The 21,663-nt window shown below is 44.7% G+C and overlaps 1 protein-coding gene across 1 annotated transcript; it reads left to right on the top strand.

The window, feature by feature from the left end:
• The first annotated feature begins 368 nt into the window (after positions 1-368).
• Positions 369-9,959, top strand: BMP2 (bone morphogenetic protein 2). Its single transcript, XM_084777118.1, has 3 exons — positions 369-823; positions 1,886-2,238; positions 8,159-9,959. The coding sequence occupies exons 2-3, from the start codon at positions 1,893-1,895 to the stop codon at positions 8,998-9,000; spliced, it is 1,188 nt and encodes a 395-aa protein (XP_084633244.1). The 5' UTR covers positions 369-823; positions 1,886-1,892; the 3' UTR covers positions 9,001-9,959.
• Positions 9,960-21,663: the final 11,704 nt, after the last annotated feature.

Below are 21,663 nucleotides of genomic sequence, written 5' to 3'. Positions count from 1 at the left end.
GGAGTCAGGAACACAAGCTGTGCCTGCAATGCCCCGCAACTCCAACCGGGGAGTGAGCGCCCGCGGCGCGCAGGCGGAGGAGTGAGCGGACCCCAGGCTGCCACAAAAGACACTTGGCCCTAGGGCTCCGAGGGCGAGGTCACCCGCTTTGGCGGTCGGGGACGAGGTTTGACTGCCAGAGAATGAGCCCCAGGACGCCGGGGCTCCGCAGCCGTGCGGGCTCCACTGGCGAGCGCTGATGGGGGTGCGCCAGAGTCGGGCTGAGGGATGCGGAGTGGCGGCCCGCTCGCCACCCAGATCTTCGCTGCGCCCTTGCCGGGACCCGGCGTCGCCCAGGATGGCTGCCCCGAGCCATGGGTCGCGGCCGAGCTAGCGCAGAGCGGCCGACCCTCGCCCAGCGAGTCGCGGAGCTGGCCCCGCGCCCCAACAGCACTAGTCCCTGAGGACGACGACAGCCGCAGCCTTGCCTCAGCCTTTTTCCCTTCCCTCCCCGTGCTTGAGGCTGTGTGTCAGCATTTGGCTAGAGACTTCTTGAACTTGCCGGGAGAGTGACTTGGGCTCCCCACTTCGCGCTGGTATCTTTGCCCGGCGGAGCCAGTCTTGCCGCCTCCAGCCCGGTCTCCTCTCTGTTCCTCGGCCCGCTGGGTCCACCCCAAGACACAGCTCCTCGCCGGGAGAGCACCCGGAGAAGAAGGAGGAGGCAAAGAAAGGCAACAGAAGCCCGGTCCCTGCTCAGCTCCTTGGACAGAGCTTTTTCCATGTGGAGACTCTCTGAATGGACGTGCCCCCGAGTGCTTCTTAGACGGACTGCGGTCTCCTAAAGGTAGAGGACTTGGGCCTGGGTCCCGGGGCTGGCGGCTGACCCCGCGTTCCCGCCCAACGGTGCTAGGCACCTGGGAAGACTGGACGAGTGGACGTAAACAGACCCTCTCCTGGTGCACGTGCAGCGGATCCCTAGAGGGATCAAACATCCCAAACCCCAGTCCCGTCTGCCATGCCCACCTAGCCTAACCTCTTCCTCCAGCCCGTCCTCCTCCCCAACTTTCGGTATATTATTAGGGTTGTTAAGGACTTAATGGCTTTACAGAAGGGGGGAAAGGTACAGAAATCCACTTAGAGTATGGCCGGTTGCCGACCAGTACTCCAGGCCTTAGAGATACCTTGGCCATCCTTAAGTTACTCCTGAGATCCGGAAAGTCTGTCTTAAGAACTGGTCCCATTTAGGAAGGTACTAAAACTTGGGGTTCTCCGAGTGTGTTTACTGTATGTGCGGACGTGTCACAGTTTACACGTGCATTCATAGAAACTATATTTACAAGTAATTGTAAGAGGGGGGCATGGATTTCTTGACTGCGCAAGGGTCTTGGGAAGGGGAGGGGTCGATCCTGAGGAGAGGGGCGTGGGCCACAGTTTGCAGGTGGCGTCATTAATAGTAATTTTGAGTTTAGCGCTTACAGAATCTACAAGTCAGGAAGTACCAGGAAGTTCTGCACAGTGCCTCTAAGGAAGTCGCATGTGCATTTGTGTCTGTTTATGTCCAAATGGGCGCTGCACAATATAGTTTTATAAGGGATGCCCTGTGCCAGTCTAACCAGTGGCTTCCCAGCTTCTGACACAGGCCTTCCTAGCTAGTGTCACAAGAAAAGGTGACAGACGGTCATTGATTTTATTGAGAGTGAAGACGAATGGGATAAGAGAAGGAAACGGCACGGGGGCAGAGGCTCCTCCGTCCTCTTGATCATCTAGGCTGTACGTAGCCCGCGAGCATGGCATGCCAGGAAAGCATCCTGGAGAAGGCCAGTGAGCCCTATGGGAGCCTGGGCGGCGGGAGCGGGCGGAGGACTGGGCGGGGAACGTGGGTGACTCACGTCGGCCCTGTCCGCAGGTCGACCATGGTGGCCGGGACCCGCTGTCTTCTAGTGTTGCTGCTTCCCCAGGCCCTCCTGGGCGGCGCGGCCGGCCTCATACCGGAGCTGGGCCGCAAGAAGTTCGCCGCCGGGGCATCCGGCCGCCCCTTGTCCCGGCCTTCCGACGACGTCCTCAGCGAGTTTGAGTTGAGGCTGCTCAGCATGTTTGGTCTGAAGCAGAGACCCACCCCCAGCAAGGACGCCGTGGTGCCCCCCTATATGCTGGATTTGTACCGCCGGCACTCGGGCCAGCCAGGAGCGCCCGCCCCGGACCACCGGCTGGAGAGGGCAGCCAGCCGCGCCAACACGGTGCGCAGCTTCCACCACGAAGGTGAGCGGGCGGTGGACGGCGGGTGGTGGGGCGGGGACGGCGGGCGGAGACTCGGCGGGCAGCCCGGGCCTCAGCTAGCACAGGGGACGGCCCTTAGGCTTCCGTACCGTCCCCTCCGTGGCCCCCAGCCAGGGATTCCCCGCTGGTGAGTCCTCACCCTTTCCTGGCCGGTAGCCAAAAGACAGACTCCTCCCCCGCTCCCCCCTCCCCAAGAACTGGAGGGAAATGGAGTGATAGGGAAGAGGCTAAAAGGCTGGCTAGTCCCTTGTCAGCTCCACAGACTGGGGTTCCTTAAGTCTGTTTGGAAGTTCAAATCTGTGATTTCATTTCATGGTGGAGTCTTAGGCTAGACAAGGGCAGAATGTTCAGAAATAGTATTAACACATGAAAACCAGGCTCGCATGGCATTCAACTTTACTGTTGATTCGGGCCTAGTTTGAAAGATTTTGAATCCCTATCTAACCCCTGTGGGAGATCATTTCTACAATCCACTTTATTGTTTCCACAGTGACCTTCCCTTCTTGTGCTTAAATCTTAGTCTTTAAGTGGAGACAGGGCAAGCCTTCAGATAAAAGCTTTTTCTGCCACTGTCTGCTACCTTCATAAGCAAGGCAATGGGATTTTTATTTTTCCCCCTAAGATATGAATATGGCTTCCCAACATAGGATAATTCTGTTTATTCCACCAGAAAGACATTTAGTGGGTTTGAAATGTCATGGAGGCCTCCTGAAGTCTCTTGTACCAAAGTTTTAGAGCAGTTAGTCCCTGTGCAGTTCTGTGTCTGTCACTTTAAATGTTCTTTTGGCGGAATGCATTCTAAGTAGAATATCAGTTCCTTCAAATTCTAGAAGAATGCAGAGTTGTCTGTCAGTGAGCTGCAATTTATAGAACAGTAGGGAGCGAGGAGAAGAGTTCCCTTTTTAAAATTTTTTGCTTTGCTTTGCTGAGATGTAAGTTTCAAGTAAAAATCTATGCTCTGAAATGGTAGCTCCCCCCACCCCCACCCCCACACGTGAGGGATGGCTTAAATTTTGAGAAGTCTGGTTGATAATAGAGAAAAGTCCCACAGGCAGGTCACGTAGCAAGAGGTGTATCTTCCTTGAGGCAGCAATTGCTTGTGAAGGGCACTCTACCCCTATCTCTTTCAAGTTGGTTTCTAAAGTTTTCTGGGAGCAACACTCAGTTTTGAAAGATTGTGAGACCCCAATTCTTAGCCTCCCTGAGGTGATTCTGGCCTAAGCTAATCTCTCCCAGATGATAGTGAGTGATTGGAAAGTTTGTGTAGATTAAAAACCAACCAGCACAGCTGTTTTCCCTGCTGCCTCTGGAGATGCAGCAACAGAAACTCTTTATTTATCTATAGTTTATTAGCCTTTTCTAGAGTGAGAATCATTCTTTATTTGTAAAAACCAAGGAAGGTTCTTTATCTTTCTTTTAACTAATGTAAAAGAATCATTTAAGGCAATTAAAGCTCAAAAATCCAGTTGAATTGAAGGTTCATCAATAAGGTCTGCATATTTGCACTCTTCCCTTGGAAGTGGCTTGATAAAAACATAGGCAAAGCATTGCCTGTGTGTCTTATTTTTAACAGTGTGCTTCAGTTCATAACAAAATTTATATCTTTAAAAGTGATTTTCCAGGTGTAAAGATGTGTGGAAGTCACTAACTTGCTTATAAATTCCAGGAAAACCATGTCTTTCCTGTCATCATCAGGTGCACATGGCATCTTGGAAGACTGTTCACCAGTGTTGTGTAACTGAGAGTCTGACTTTTGTAAGCATCCTTGTGCCACTAAAACAAAACACAAAACCTTAGTAAGGCACGTGGTAAGGCTGCTGCCTCAAGATCAGTATGGAATTATGTATTCAAGATCAGAATTGAAATATTGAATTCATACACATTAAACATATACATTTATTTAAAAAAAAGAATCCTTAAGGACCCTATTAAAGAATTGCCTGGTAGGCTTCTTCATAATGCTAGAAGGCGATTTAGTGGTAATGTGAGTCAAGATTTACCATGGTAGCCTTTCAGCCAGTAGCAGATGCTTCTAGACAAAATCTGCTGTTGAACATGAAGTCCGTTCTACCATGGAATTTTATCTTGAAGAGCACAGGTTTTGCTGAATCGCCCACCCCCACCCTAAGGCCACTAAAGACCCTTCCCCCGCCGGCTGCCAGGGCAAAGAGTTTAAAAGTGCGTGGCTGCGTTGACCATATAGAGACTTCTGCTTTCATGGCAGATCATATACAGAAGCCTCTCCTGCTTGCTCTTCTGACCACCGAGACACAGTCTTGTTTTCTGTATGAAATAAATCAACTACATGCCCTGTGACTTCAAGTTTTCAAAGAGGGAGTAATACTATTGACACAAGTGTTAACTGCCCAGAAAATACCCGCAGGCTAGGATATTTCAAAGTACAACTTGCCTTGTGATGATGAAAGCATGATCTAAAATTCCAGTATGGGTTTGGACATAGGCATCCAGCAATGCTCCTAGCTACCTCTAGCTGTTGCGATGTGATTACAGAGGCCCAGTCGGGGGAAACAATTGCTCAGTTTGCAGATGTTCCTTGTCACTGATATTTGTTTGTCTCAGGGCCCTTTGCATCCTATTCTGACTCATTTTCTTCAGGCTGCTTTTGTCCCCTGTAGATGTGCCTTGGGGTATTTCACTCAGTCTTTCAGAGTATCTCTCCTGGACCTTCAGGTCTTCCTGAAGAGGCTATCTGTGCTCAGGGGAACAGGGACAAAGTCTGGTTAGTGGCAACCAGCAGCTTCTGCTTTCCTTTCCCACTACTTCCTTCGCTGCCTTAAAAATCAGACTTAATTCTGTGTATTTTAACTTTTCTACCCTCTTTGTTGTGTCACTTCCTTCATCCTGTAGATAATCATGTGCTGCCCAAAGCCCCTTACATCTTGTTGCAGGGGTGAGAGGCAGCTGCTGATCTGGAACAGCCTCAGGCTTTGTTAGTGTTTGGATGGAACATGTTTTCTGTCCAAAAAGTGTTGCAAAATCCTCCAAGCTTAATGATAACTTTTGAAATAAAACTCACCCTACTTTAGGGCAAACAAGTAGCCACAGAGAGCAGGTTCCAAACAAACTCTGGTGTCCCATGTAGCTGTGGCCCTTCACTTTTCTGTTCATTTAGCTCTGCCTGCATGTGCAAAGGGTGCTGGGAAATATGTTTTGATCCTCCGGGCCAAATTCACTCTGTAGTTACCATGGTATCAGGTACCAATTCTTAAAGATATGGACGGTTGCTTAGGGTTTTATTTCTCTCCTGCATTAAATAAAGCCTTCCAATGGCCAGAACTTGGGCATTGCAGTAAACTTAGGTTAACAGTTGTGTGACCTGAAAGAAGTTCACAAAATGAGGATAATCCTGGTTCTCCTCTTAATAAGCTTGTTGCAAGATGGTTCAGAGCACCATATTTGGCGCAAATAAATAATTAAGTAGAGCTGGATAGGTAGATACATTGATAAATAGAAAAGAGAAAGGAAAGGAAGGAAGGGAGGTAGAGAGGAAGGAAGAGTGGGTACTCAGAACAGTAGCTGATGTTTTATGTTGACCTTTGGATCACTCCGAGGTAAAGGAACATAGTGCAGAACATTAAGTCTGGGCTTTGTGTCCGGAACATGGTGGGATGGCTTTGCTGCCCCACTTTCTTCCTCTACGCATTCTTGCATTCCTCATTCTTTCCACTTGCTTGAGAACAGGAGGCTGCTACCCAGGTTGGAGACAGGTCAGACTCCTGAAAATCACTTAGCAAGTTCAGCTGATTCAACAAGGGATATTTACAGAGCATTAACAGCTATCCCAGCCTCCAAAAAAGTGTACATTACCTACTCTGTATTTTCAGAACCCCAGGCTTGCTGTGATAATTTGTAGAGGTCTTTTCCTATAATTTACTTTATTTAAAAGAGATTTTTCAACTTCCCCACCCTCAAGAAGAGGTTGAAACTTGTCCCTTGATGGAGAAAGGGTATTTGTGTGTCCTGACGCTGGGTAGCTGGCTTCTTGTCTTGAGAGTTCCTGTAAATTCTTGACTTCTGTGCATGACTTCAATGAGTGCTCACAGTAGATACCTTTCTCTTGTCATTAGTATTGGGTAGTGCGCCGTTCTCCTTTGTGAAGGCCACTTATTCTATCTTGCAGATACTTCTTAACCTCCATAGTGGCAAACCACAGGAAGGGCTGTTTCTATGCTTCCAGCTGAAAGATGGCGATTCCATGTGGTCCAATCTTGTCTTGATTTCTTGGACAGACACTATGTTACCTCAGTGACCTGTCTTCCATATTTATCTTGGGTATTGCCCATTTACTTTTGTCCTCTAGACATATAGGTGTCTGTATGCATGTGTGTGTCTTTAGGAGTCTTGCTTTTTCCTTTTTGTTTGTGGGTTGGGATTAGGGGATATTTTTGCTGTTGTTGTTGTTGCCATAGTGATTTTTCTGAGCACTGTTGTTGACTGCTGTAGCAATTTGCGTAAGGTTCTGGGGTAATTGGCCTTTATACTCTGTCTTTACAGGAAATAACGGGCACATCACTGTACCAACGTCAGGAGATGCCAGTGTCATTTGCTGTGATTAGGGTCTGAGGGATGTTGCTACTGGTTTATATCTTCTACTGAAGAAGTGCCTTAGGCAGAAACATGAAGGAAACCCAGAATGGCATCCAAAAGGCTATATAAAGCTAAATACAGTCCTTCATACTTTCTACAAATGCCCCTAAAAGCTATCCCATTTGCTGATAGTAGAGTTCAGAACATAATTGGGTCCCCAAAGATATCACCAAGAACGTTTGGGCAGGTGCACAGGGACTATGAATGATGCCTGTCTTGGCCTAATGGTGTCTTCCTGTCAAGTAAAAGAGCTGTAGGAGACTCCCTTGTCTGAGTTCCTGCCTGGCTTACCATAGCCTGAATCCTTATTCACTGGCCAACACTAAGGCCTCTTCTATAAAAGGTACTTTCCAAATCTGCTCCTTTGCCAATATACCCTTGAATATGAGAAGCATCCTTTTAAACCATGACACTGAAGTGTGGCCCATAAACTTCCAGCATCCCTTGCCTAAGAGCTTAATGACAATGCAGGACCACAGGGCCTTTCCCAGACCAACTGATGCGCAGGCCAAAGTCTAAGAACTGTATCAACACAGAGGTTATTTTAAATGAGGGTGAGATGGGAGATGAGCGTTAGGGAGTGATTTCTCCTGAAGTTCCTTATCGTTAATTACTACAGTATCTCTGCACCACCCATACCTTTCCAAGGAGCTATATCCTGCGAATGTCTTTGTCTCTAGAATTCCAAGTAAAATGGTAGGGTGTGCTTTGCAAAATGTCATCACTGATGTTGAGTTTCAAAGTCTTTAATTAAGAGGCTGAAATCTGTATATTGAGATTTGTAAATCGTCTAAATTGTAGAGTAATGTTTTCAAATGCCGCTTAAGGGATTGACATTAAAGCTCGTTTTCTTAGTTAAGAAATGTAATAATTTCCTCAACTCCTCAGTCATTAGCCTTCAACTAACTATAGTGCTGACTTTTTTCCCCTTAAAGTCTGTGAATTCCAAAGAGGTGTTTCACTATTTCCTCCATTATTATAGCTACCTAGAAGCTATATTCATATATTGGATTAAAGACATAGCAATTACAAGTTAATGTGACCATATAGAAAAGGGAAAAGAGACTCCATTTTCATTTTAATTTTTTTTTATAGTGCTAAGCAGTAAACCAAGGGCCTTGGACAGAAGGCAGACACTGTACCTCTAGCCCTGACATTTTAAATTTCTGGTTGCAAACTTTTATGTAGTTTAACTCAAACTGCATTGAAGTTTTAAAGTGCTCATAAGGAATTAAGTTACCATTGGCTCCCTTACCGAATGCTTTTCTTTTTCTCTCCACTTTGATCACACTAGAGGCCATTGAAGAACTACCAGAAATGAGTGGGAAAACGGCCCGCCTCTTCTTCTTCAATTTAAGTTCTGTCCCCGCTGACGAGTTTCTCACATCTGCAGAACTGCAGATTTTTCGGGAACAGATGCAGGAAGCTTTGGGAAACAACAGTTTCCAGCACCGAATTAATATTTATGAGATTATAAAGCCTGCAGCAGCCAACTTGAAGTTTCCTGTGACTAGACTGTTGGACACCAGGTTAGTGAATCAGAACACGAGTCAGTGGGAGAGCTTTGACGTCACCCCGGCTGTGATGCGGTGGACTGCCCAGGGGCACACCAACCATGGCTTTGTGGTGGAAGTGGCTCATTTAGAGGACAAGCCGGGCGTCTCCAAGAGACACGTGAGGATTAGCAGGTCTTTGCACCAAGATGAACACAGCTGGTCACAGATAAGGCCGTTGCTAGTGACTTTTGGCCACGATGGAAAGGGCCATCCACTCCACAAAAGAGAAAAGCGCCAAGCCAAACACAAACAGCGCAAGCGCCTCAAGTCCAGCTGTAAGAGGCATCCTCTGTATGTGGACTTCAGTGACGTGGGGTGGAATGACTGGATCGTGGCCCCTCCAGGCTATCAAGCCTTCTACTGCCACGGGGAGTGTCCTTTTCCCCTGGCGGACCACCTGAACTCCACGAACCACGCCATCGTACAGACGCTGGTGAACTCTGTGAACTCCAAAATCCCGAAGGCGTGCTGTGTCCCCACTGAACTCAGCGCAATCTCCATGCTGTACCTAGATGAGAATGAGAAGGTTGTGCTGAAAAACTATCAGGACATGGTTGTGGAGGGTTGTGGGTGTCGTTAGCACAGCATAAACATAAATATATATATTTTTAGAAAAAGAAACATCCCTGCTCCCTTCTCCCCTCCCCCTCCCCCCCCCAAAAAAAACCAGCTGACACTTTACTATTTCCCAATGAAGACTTTATTTATGGGATGGAATGGAAAAGAAACACAGCTATTTTGAAAATATATTTATATCTACGAAAAGAAGTTGGGAAAACAAATATTTTAATCAGAGAATTATTCCTTAAAGATTTAAAATGTATTTAGTTGTACATTTTATGTGGGTTCAACTCCAGCACATGAAGTATAATTGGTCAGAGTTATTTTGTATTTATTTACTATTATAACCACTTTTTAGGAAGAAATAGTTAATTTGTATTTATATGTAATCAAAAGAAATATCGGGTTTGTATATAATTTTCCAAAAAAAAATTGTAGTTGTTTTTCAGTGTGTGTATTTAAGATGCGAAGTCGTCTACATGGAAGGTTACTGGGCAAAGTGCTTGCACATTTGCTTTTTGTTTTTTGCAGCACTACTGTTAAAGTTCACAAGTTCAAGTCCAAAAAAAAAAAAAAAGGATAATCCACTCTGCTGACTTTCAAGATTATTATATTATTCAATTCTCAGGAATGTTGCAGAGTGGTTGTCCAATCCGTGAGAACTTCATTCTTATTAGGGGGACTATTTGGATAAGAACCAGACATTACTGATCTGATAGAAAAGCTCTCGCCGCCCTCGTAGCAGAAAGAACAAAGCAGGACCAGTGGTAATAATTAGGAAAACTGTGACCATGTCGGGACGTGATAATAGTGCCTTGTTCTTTCTTAAACCTATGATCCCTTCCAGGGGGGCTGATCTGGCCAAAGTGCGAAATAAAGTATAATATTTCTTCTTTATTAACATTGTGGTCATATATATATATATATATATATGTACAATTGATTGTCTTGTGGCCTTCATAAAAAAGTGGACATTGATTTGTATTTTGCTTTTCCCTCGTTGGCAAGATCTTAATTCTCTGAAGCACCCAGTTTTCTACGTTTGCCCAACACTCAGCAAAATTGAGCACATCATGATTTCTGCACATACTCTGTTCTCTGGACCTATCAGCTTCCTTTTCTTTCCAGGGCTATGTGTTTGAAAACATTTCTCCAAGTGTTAAGCCTGTTTTAGATAATAAATATCAAAATCCTGGCATTCCATCCTCTGAGCTCTACCCCGTGAGAGCAAATGGTGCATGTTTGCATGTTCCCAATGTCTCCCTGTGTTTGCATCTTCATTTCTGAGGTGAATGATTTCAAGGTTGGGGGACCGTGTCTTACATGACTGGAGAATTCCAAGCAAACCCCATTTGAACCAAAGGGCTTACCAGCTAGTCAGTAGTTTTCCTGGGAGCAGGGGGAGAAAGTGAGGGGGAAGCCGGTGCCTAGAACGAAGCAAAGCTTGCAGAGGGCAAGGTGGAGTTCCAGGAATGATATGCACCAGAGGCCACAGTGCCAAAAATTAGAAAGGGAGAGTGTCTGTGATCAGCTTCTGCAACACATCTGCCAACTGGCCAGCTGCCCGACCAGAGCAAAGTCAAATGAGGCTCTGGAGTGAGAACCCTCAGCAATGGCCGGGTGTTCAGGTTGGAAACCTAGGCCGGGTTCTGTGGCTATGTTTGCAGATCGGGCCATCCACAGTGCTAGTTACTGTCAGGTTTTTTGGGTCAGTTTCCAGAACGTGTGTCCCCTGCAGTCCTCTGTCATGCTGAGGCCTAAGTTCTCACCTCCTTTCCCAACCCGCCTTAGAACTGAATCGGAAAGCAGGTACCACCACTGCACGCCCGTGAGCACACTGACCTTTGGAAGCTTCGAGGTTCTGAAGACCTTGTTTTAAATGAGTATTCTGACTGTCTTTTAAAGCGTTCTGTCTTATTCCTTTTGCTATGGCTTTTGTACAGGTAGAAACCATTAGATCCAACTCCGGGCGGCCCTTGTCCTTCTGTCGTCATTCTTTACTGTCTCTTGTCCATGGGTGCTTGTAACAGACTACAGTCTTAGCATCTTCAAAAAGAATAAACCATGTTTTTTTTTTCCATCTCCAAATTCTTCAGATGGGAGTGGGAGTATTCAAAATAAGGATTCCATCTTCTGGCAGATCCATCCTCTGCCTGTTGTCTGTTTCCTTGGTTCAGATGTTCTTAGCTAAATTACTTGTAGAGCAGCAGGTCCCATGTGAGATGCGTGTGTGTGTGTGTAATGAATATAGTATATGAATGTTCTAATTTATGCATGTATGTGTGAAGATTATATATGTTACATGTGTAGATGGTAGCGTTTTCAGTTTCCGTTTAGGTTCAGAGGTTTCGCAATCACTGGAGCCATGGCATTCTCAGACATCCTGAGTGGTTCAGGGTTTCCGTGTGTGTGTGTGTGGGTGTGTGGGTGTGTATTTTAGGATGGAGGAAATTCATCCGTACAATTAAAAATGCACCAAAAGACTTACCAAATTTCTATTCAATTGGCTTGCTGTTAAGATACTATCCCTCCCCCCCCCCCCTTTTTGATTGACAGGGCAAAGGAACAGAGCTTTACAGTAAAGAATGGTTAATGTGAAAAAGAAAAAAAATGTGGAGGAGTATAGGCTGTCACAGATTGGCAGCCTGAGGAAATCGGAACATCCAGCACTATTCTGTCTCTGTTTTACGTCTTGCAGGGGAAGAGACAGGTAGAGATTAGGGGAAGGCGCACACATCTATTCAGGTAAATGGTATTTCCTTCTTCCTTCACCCTGCTGACATAAATTAGAGCCGTACGATACTCCCTAGACCAGCTCCTTGCCCTACAAACTTCAAAGTGAACATCTACCTAACTTGAGGGGCCGAAGTTCTAAATAAAACTTCTTAGACTTCAGCGTGCACCTCAATCATCAGTAATGCCTTGAGGAAAAGAAAAACCTTGATATGTATACAACACTCATGGTAGGGTCAGGCTACCCTAGTGGTCTGGGCAGCTCCCCCCTCCCCAGGTCCTGAATTTCTAATGAGCTCCCTAGGTGAACCCTGACTCCATGTGCTAAAAGATTACAGTGTGAGTAGCAAGATTCCTGTTGGCTGTTCTTTCCCTCTACAGGAGCTGGCACAAGCGCAGCCCCTCCGATAGACAGCCATGTGTAAACGAAAAGAAACAGAACACAGAGCTGTGCGGCCTGGCATCTGAAACAGTGCCCTGCAGATTTTTTTTTTCCAAAGACATTCTTTTCCCCTATGAGATGACTGGCAATCTTATGTTCCAGCCACTCTTAGACATGAAAACACTTGGTTGCTTATCTTGTAAAATCTGCTCTGCTTGCTTGCTCGGGCATGCTGTAGTCAGTTTAGTCAAATACGTGTCAGTACATCTATATGTATGGGGGAGCAGGTGCAAGCCCTTAAAAAATGTTCTTTAAAAAACTTATAACACTTAAGTCAGTGCACTGTGCTGAGGCCTTGTGATGTTAGTGCCAAGCATCTGAGCTGAAGTTTTCTCTTTGAAGGCAGCAAGAGATGTCATTCAGTTGAAGCATTTGTTTATACTAAAATGATGCTTGATTGTGTGTGTGTGTGTGTGTGTGTGTGTGTGTGTGCGTGTAAGTTATAAGACAGTATGCTGTATAACTTCACTGAGGCTAAAGGGTGGTGTAAGACTCCAAAGCTGATATTTGAGGTTTGATCTAGTGGAAGTTGGAATTTTCTAGGCTGCAGTTGGCTTGAAAAAAAAAAAAGGGTTTGTGAGGATGGGTTTAAGCAAAGGGGGAAAAAGGAATGGTTTTCTCCCTACAAAGAGGGTCAGCACAGAAATAACTTCCTGCCTCTGCTTGGCATCGACACCTCTTGTTAGCAGAATGCCCTTTGGTGGGGGAAGGGTTTGAGGGTGGTGTGTGGAGCACCTTACCCAACTCTCAGAAGACTCTTACAGGCGCTCAGGTTTGAGTACCTATTGAAGCAATGTTGGGAATAATAAATTCTTAATCTCAACCAATCTATTGTTGTGTAAGTCGCAAATGCACACAACTCCGTGCACACACATGTCCATGTGCACATATACATGCACAAACACATGTGCACACACACATACACACACCACATGCATGCACATCACTGAGGGGGTTTTCATTTGCTCCTGTCTAGAGTCTGAATGCTGAGAATAGAGCAGCTATTTTTTTGCCCTCATGGGTTTATCATTTTGTTTAGGTCTCTAAACTTTGACTCGCGACCCTCTGAGGTGCTATACCAGACCATGCCTTTAACAGCACTTAAAAGCCCATGTTTGTCTGTGTGCTGGGCCCCACGCCAGGGCATTGCCGGGAGTCCATTACTGCTGCAGTCCATTCTGATGAGGAGGCCTCCCAGCAAAGCCCCGATCTGCTCACAGCTCTCCTCATAAGGAGCAGGGACTCATCTGGACCAAATTTACCCTGGAACCGCTTGGCCACAACACTATGAGAGAATAATTATTGAACTATTTTACTGTACAACTATTTCCAAATTGTTGATTTTTTATTGATTTCAGGAGGCAAGCTAATTGCCCCATGGCAACTTGATGTTAACATTTAATGAAGATCAGGAAACAGAGTTTATGAAAAGCGTTTGTATAGTGACTGCAAAGCTTCAAGAACTGTTTTACACTTCCTGACGGTGCTGGGCCTCGCTTAATGGTTTGTTTTTATTGCTTAAGAGTGTAAACCTTGCTTTAGCCCAGTGTGTGGAAACTATACCCTCATCCCGCATTGCACATTTTCTCGTAGCTTTTTCCTTGCTCCCCACGTCTTTTCCCTGCTATCTTCAATCAAGACTTTCTCTGCTTCATATGCAGGCAAGTTTCTATCTTATACATTGATGGCACTGCACATGCACACGCATGCGCATAGCCTCATGAGCTGAATGTGTTGCCTCACTGTGTTTGGGTGGAGTTTCTGTTCGGCACTTGGTTGCTAGACAACCAAGCAGACAAAATTTAGCGATTCAAAAGGCATTTTTTAAAGATGCCAAATTCGGGCGGCTGAGCTGTTTCTATCTCTGTCTTTATGTGGAAGGTACTGTTTCTTACGAAGATCCCTTTGTCTTTTGTTGGCTAGATGGCTGACTGGTAGAAGGGTTTTGTGTGTGTGTGTGTGTGTGTGTGTGTGTGTGTGTGTGTGTGTATGTGTGTGTGTGTGTTTATGCACGTACAATGTCCATGTGTTTGCACATGTGAATACACTAGTGCACATGCACATGTGTGTACATCCCCATAGAGGCCTGGGGATTCAGTATTCCTTTCACTAACTCTGGGCCTTGGTTTTCTGAGAAGAGACTTCTCACTGAACCTGGTTCTCATCATTTTAGCTAGGCTGTCTGCCAGCGAACCCCAGGGATCCTCCTGCCTACACCCCTGTGCACCCCCAGCACCGGGGTTAGAGACATATGGCCCACCATGCCCAGCTGCTTTTTAATGTGGGTGCTGAAGATCTGAACTCACTTGCTAACTCTTGTGCAGAGAGCACTTTATTGACTGAGCCATCTCTCTCCGTAACCCAGAAGAGTTTCCTGAAGTCTGGCTCTTACAGGATTGTCCATCGGAGAGCTTTCCTAACTGTGTTTCCCATTTGCTGGAGCTTGCTTCCCACCTGGAAGCTAACTTGGTTTCCAAGGGTGTGTTTTACATCACTGGCAAAGCTCCTCCACAGCTCCAAGCTCCTCCGATTGTCTCGAAGTAAAGGGAAGATCCTCTTGAGGTAAGGTTCAGGGACACAGAACCTGGGTGTGGAGCACACCGTTTCCAAGAAGCTCCCCCAGGTTTTTTTTTTTTTCTGGTAGATATATTGAAGATGTTTTCTAAAGCCTTCATCATGAGTGCCTAATTTTAAATCAAAGTCATTTTCTGATTTCTGTACCGTGCTCCAGGAGCATGTTGTAAAACCGGGATCTTTATAGACCAGCCAAGTTGGACTTGTGTTCACAAGTTCACTCACATGCGCACACAGTTGGCAGCTGCTGGGCTCCACGCTGAGATCTCTCTCCCTCCTCTACCGGCTGACATGCTGCTGCTGCTGCTGCTGCTGCTCTGGCTCCTCTCTTTGTGGGGTTCCCTGGGCTGGAATGCAGTCAAATCCATGGAAAACTTTAACCACTTTCCTGATTCATTTACAGGCAGGATTTCCTGGCACAGGGATCAAGGAGGAAGGGCTGAGGGTGGCTCATCACAGACTGGCTTGGGAATTAGAGTCGTTTGAAGCCCATCTGGCCTGTACAGAGAAATTTGACAAACCAGTCTCTGATAGAGAAACCTCACCATCAGACTTTCTCCAATAAGCCTGCAGCTCTATAAGGCATAACAGTATGAAAAATAAGCATGTTTAAGCACTGAGGCCCCGAGATGAACTGGGAAGCAAACAATAGCAATCCATAGGGGAACAATTACACACACACACACACACACACACACACATCTTAGGGGAAAACTCCTAATATCCAACATTTGCTAATTTCATCAAATCCAGTCAGGAGAAACAGTAAGAAATGGGAAGGATTGTCTAAATTAAGCAACTTTTTTGGTTTAAATATTAAGATATATATGTACATGTACTTCAAATATATTACACATGTATTTACATATTCATGGATTTGTGCACATTTGCAGAGTGGAACCATTCTAAAGAGCGTCACAGTGTAGAACTACCTTTGTGATGCTAGTGACATCCTGTTTTTCCTGTGTAGAGAAGGTCTCAGAAGTTACTTCCAAGAATTTCCTCTTTGTTAAACTTCAGATAAAGAACAGTTCTCCATCAAAAAAGACTGTGATGAAACACAGTAAAATTTAAGATGCAAACATGTCTGGCCTGGCTGAATTATAGTAATACAAAGTTGTTCAAGGAATAAGTTAACATGAAGATTTTTAAATTTCTGGTCAACACTGAAAATATGGATGTAGGTTAATAATTATGATTTTCCCCAATTATTCTAATGATGGTGCTGCTGTTACCTCGTTTGGATTATGTTGGAATGAAGATTCTTAGAAGAGTACACATATGTAAGAAAAACCATTCACCAAATTTTGCTGTGTTTATCATAAATTAGATCGTAGACACAGATCATCTCGGTTTACTGTTGGTTCAGTTGTCCAGCCTTGTTTGTCTCATGAATGCATCTACTGATTTCACTCTGTGGCTTGGTGTTACTTCCTCCAGCTTATCTTTCCCCTACAAATGTGTTAGGCCTATTCACAGCTGCTTTTACCTCCGACATTTCTTTAGTCTTCATTAGTCTTAATTATAATCTGCATGATGAAAGGGGAAGAGGAAAGAAAGGAAGAACTAAAGGTTAAGTTGTTTAAGCTGGACCTGGTGGCACACACCTTTAATGCCAGCATTTGGGAGGCAGAGGCAGGCGGATTGATGTGAGTTCAAGGCCAGCCTGGTGTACAAAGCATGTTCAGGACAGCCAAGGCTACACAGAGAAACTCTGTCTCAAAAAAAACAAACAAAAACAAAAACACAAAAAAGCTTAAGTCGTCTAGATTACTCTTGCCAGAAACAGCTACTCAAAAGGAAGATATGTTCTTGACTGATACACAAACTTCAGGTCTTACATTTTGCAGAAATATATTGTTAGTTGGCTGTCCTATGGGGTCATGAGTGGGCTCTAATACTCTGTTTTTATCTGTTAGGTGTACCCTTCATGTTTAACAATCACTTTCATAAGATACAGTCAGACTGAAGCCAGGATGATGGAAGAAGGATGCTCTTGGTACCTTTGTACCACCCAGTCTTTAGTCCACTTGCAAGTTCATGAAGGTACTTTTTAAAAAAGAATGTGGCATGATGGAGGAGCTTAGAGGGTCTTGCTGGATGACCTCACAACACATTTGGATACGTTCTCACAGCATGGCAGATGGTGTGCAAGGCGTTCCCATATCCAAAGCCATGGACAGTCAGACATTACAAGTGTAACCCTGTTACTAATCCTGGAAAATGAATAAAGGCACTCCGTAGGGCAGGGGCTGGAGTCCAGTCCTGTTATTATGTAATGTTCCTAGAAAATTCACAAGGTGGTATTTTAATTCCAGTGGTGACAAAATTATAACCTTTCTCGATGGCATCTATGGGCCAATGCTGTGCTCTAGAAATCTGCACAGCAGAGAGACAAGGCTTCCCATGCAGGGGGACCTCTGTTTAGCAGGCATGGAAATTATTCTCTGGAATCATTTTGCCTTCTCTTTCCAGATCCTTAATCAAGACTGTATTGTGAATCTTCCTGTTTGTACTTTCTGTTTCAGCATCTCAAGTCTCTCCTCTCTCCTCCATCCCTCCACTCCCCCTCTGCCTTCATCCATCCTTCTCTCCCTCTTTCTCTTTTGTTCTCCCCCACCCGCATCCTAGGACCATATATGGAGATAAGGAACTGAAGAGGCCAACCCACTGGGATTCAGGTAGGGAGATTTTTCCATGTCATCACAGATTAAGGGTGTGTTGAAGTACTGATTGGGACTGAGTTTGTGGGGTGGAATAACTCCACTGAGTTTCCCCCCTGAAAATGCTCATAGTGAAGGAGAAATTACCTTCCTACCACCTATGCAACAGGACCTCAACAATGCTGGGGAGAAGAGCTGCTTTGATGGAAAGCACTGGCAGCCACTTAAGTTCATGTGTGTGTGTGTGTGTGTGTGTGTGTGTCGGGGGCATGCATGCAACAGATGGAGAATGTCTACAGACAAGTTTATGCACGGACCAGAATGTGTGTACTTAAGAACGAATGTGTAGAGAAAAATGAGACTATACGGAGAATAGTAAATGTGCACAGTAGTGTGTGTGTGCACAGGGAAGAATGAATGTGCACAGTCATGCACAGAGCCAACTTAATGGATACACAGTAGAATTGGCCCAGAGCACAGTGAGTGTGCATAGAAAATGAATGTGCACAGATCAGCGTGTTCACAAAGCGTAATGTACACAGAGCCAAGTGCTTCGGCTTCATAGCCAGAGGGAGTGATTCGCTCCATTTTAATTTTGATGGTAGCATTTTTTCTTCTGACTCACTGATAGTTTAATGTGGAATTAAAAGGTTGAAACTGTTCTCTACTTTTCAGGAACTTATGCATTCACCAAGTAGAAGACAGGTTTCTCCTTTGGAAGGGAAGATTCACTAACACTTCATTAAGTTGCAAAACACAGAAGCAAGTCAAAGTTCTGCTTTCCCCGCCCCCTCCCACCCGCACCTCTGTAGCAGTGACATTCCCCAAGTCCCTAGTGTTGCCTGTTGGCCTGCTGGCTTTATCTTAAAGCTTCCTCTTATCTTGCACTGAGCAGTAAACACTGTCATTTTCCTTCTCTGGTCTTTGTTGTAACATTGCTAAACAGGCTAATCCTTCTCCTGTTTGTATTATGAGCTTGATCTTACCTCAGGCTTTACAGAGGGCACTGTAGGAATTCTGAATAATCGGAGAAGAAGACATGTCTTGTCACAAGGATTAAAAACAGACCCTGTTGCACAGACACACACACACACACACACACACACACACACACATTGTTATTAACATGCCAATATGAAGTAAAATCGTCAATGATCAATTTGCTCTACAGCTATGAATTGCTGGTTTTTTTTTTTTTATGATAGATGATTGTTATGGGGAAAACTACAATGAACTAGTGAGATACAAGATTCATCCAACAGCTCCAGTCTCACAATTTTGACAGCCGGAGAATAAGTGCAGAGAACTGATGCTTTGTAACTTTCTTGAAAGTCACAGGTTTTTAAAATCAGCTTAGCACATGAACTTTGTTTTTATTTTGTTTTGTTTTGTTTTTCTTTTTTTTTTTTTTTTTGCTTTGATTTTTCTTTTTTTTTTTTTTTAAATACATTTTTATTAATTTATACATATTACATCTCAGTTGTTAGCCCATCCCATGTATCCTCCCACTCCTCCCTTCCTCCCACTTCCCCCCTACTCCCCTCCCTTCCCCTAAGTCTGTGTCTGAGGGGGACCTCCTCCCCCTGAATATGCTCATACGGTATCAAGTCTCTCCTTGGTGACCTATTATCTTTGCTCTGAGTGCCACCAGGCATCTCCGTCCAAGGGACATGTTCAAATATGGGGCACCAGAGTTTGTGTGAAAGTTAGATCTCCTTCTCCACTCAACAGTGGTTTTGTTTTTCAAGACAGGGTTTCTCTGTAAAGCCATTGTTGTCCTGGGCTCTCGCTGTAGACCAGGCTGGTGGCACAGGACTCACAGCAATCTGCCTGCCTCTGCCTCCCTGAGTCCTGGGATTAAAGGCCATCACTCCAGGCAGCATGTGTACCTTTAATGACTGAACGGGTGTTCAGAAGCAGTCCTGCTACTCTCTCATGATGTTTTGATTCCTGTTTTTCTTGCTATGCCGAGGAAGGCGATCCTAGGCTTCTGCACACAGTACCTTCTCACCATCATCTCTTCTTCCAGTTTTGTCCTCCAGGAGAAGGCACTGTGGAAAAGAAAAGTGCATTAGAGGCAGTTCCCTGGGTCCAATATTCACCAACATGTGCAAATCAGTTGTGAGTTGTGCCTCTAGCCATTTAACATTGAAACAAAGTATATGATTTTGTGCAAGATGTAAGTAGAAACACACTGTCCAATAAAGCTGCCACTACCCATTGAGGCATTGAAAGCCCGGTAGTGTGCCTAATTGAAATGGCAATGTGTTGTAATTTTGAATATGTTCTTGATTTCATGGTTAGTTTTAAAAAAGAAAGAAATAAAAGGACAAGAAAGGAAAAAGAAAGAAAAAAGTAATATAAATAATTGCTATGTTTCTTCGACATATATATAGAGAGAGGTTGAATAAAAATTATTTCAAATTTTTTTCATTATTTATTAATGTAGTAGAAAATGTTAAATGTTTGTGTTGCTAGAATTTACATTTCAATTGGATAATGCTAGTTTAGAACAATACATTAGAGTTGATTCATTACTTAAATTCATTCCAAGACAGCCAGGGTGACAACACAAAGAAACCTTGTCTTGAAAAACCAAAACCACCACCACCAACAACAACAAACAACAAAAACAAAAAACAAAACAAAAAAAAACCCCTTCAATATTGATGGAATTTCTAACGCCATACCTGCAGCTTTATAGATAGCTAACCCTGAGCCTCTCAAAAAGTGTTGTGGCCTATCAGAATCTTTACCTATTCTCCTTTAAAACAGACATTATCCCAGTTCTTCCCAGCCCATAGGGTTTTTACAATGACTGAAAGCCCAAGACAGCGTATATGAATGCCCCATTACACAACACAAATGTAGGTTGTCTATGAAGGCAAAGGTTGTATTAGTTAAATTTCTGTTGCTGTGGAAGAGACCATGACCAAAAGCAACTCGCAGAGGAAAAGGTTTGTTTTAGCTTCAGTTGAGAGTCTGACTAGAAGTTGGAGGGCAGGGCAGGAACTCAAGGCAGGAAACTAAAAGCAGGAACTGAAGCAGAGACTATGAAGGAATGCTGGCTGCTTACTGGCTTGTATCTCATGGCTTGATGAGCCTGTTATCTCAAATAATCCAGGGCTACCAGTCCATGCGTGGTACCACCCACAGTGAACTGAGCCCTCCCACATCAATCATTAGGCAAGAGAATGCTCTACAGACTTGCCTAAGGACAATCTGATGGAGGCACTACCTCAGTCAAGATCTCCTCTTCCCTGCTATGTCTAGGTTTGTGTCAAGTTGGCAAAAACCAAACAGCATGAAGGTAAACATCGATGAAGAACTGGACTTTGCTTCAGGCAACTATTACTGTAAAATATATTACTGTAAACAGTGGTTTACAATAAGAAGTGCTTATAGAGCTGGGTGCGGTGGCTCATGGCTTTAATCCCAGGAAGCAGAGACAGGCTGATCACTGAGAGTTCGAGGCCAGCCTGTTCTACAAATTGACTCCACCACAGCCAAGGCTACACAGAGAAACCTTGTCTCAACAAAACAAAACAAAATAAACAAGAATAATAATAAGTGCTTATCATTTTGCATGGTGTCTGTGGGCTGGGAATTCAGGAATGACTTAGATAATATTGCCTCAGTTTTTCAGGGTACAGCAGGCAAACTGTCAGCCAGTCTCTATTTGAAGGGTTGTCTCCATTGGGAGGAACCTCTTCTCAGATGGCTCACTCCCATCTGTTCTGTCCTCCTTGGCTCTACACATATGGCTCCTTGGGTGTCTTCACAGCATGACAAAACAAGGAGGAAGCCAAAGAGAATGGTCTGTGTGTCATCTGTGTCAGTGGTTTCTACTTTGCTTCATTCATTAGGAGCAAGTCACAAAATCCTGCCCTGTCTCAAGGCGAAGGAGAGGAAAGGCGGTTGTAGTTCCTGAGGCTTTTAAAAGAGGGAACCGTTCCTTTAGATTGAAGGATGCACACTGAGTTCCTGCTATTTCCCTGCTCTGCTGTTCTGGGATAACAAGTAGGGAATTTTTGTAACAACCTAAAGTTCCTGGCCTTTCTTAATCATAGCCCTTTGGTCTCAAGGAAACCTTTCTAGTTAGCAAACAGTGACTCGGGGAGTCTTTATGCATGCAAACCTATGCCGTAGGTTCTGTCTTTTCTTGCAGGTAGATGAACACCTCCCAGAGCTTTTTGTAGATAGTTGGCCAGTTGAATGTCAAGTTTGGCAACTGCCAGACAAAAAGCATGTGGTTCAGTGACTACCACTC

Source organism: Acomys minous, assembly GCF_964271855.1.
Source record: "Acomys minous genome assembly, chromosome: 3".
NCBI lineage: Eukaryota > Metazoa > Chordata > Mammalia > Rodentia > Muridae > Acomys > Acomys minous.
The sequence above is the reverse complement of the archived record's forward strand: the minus strand, read 5'-3'. Positions and strand labels throughout refer to the sequence as shown.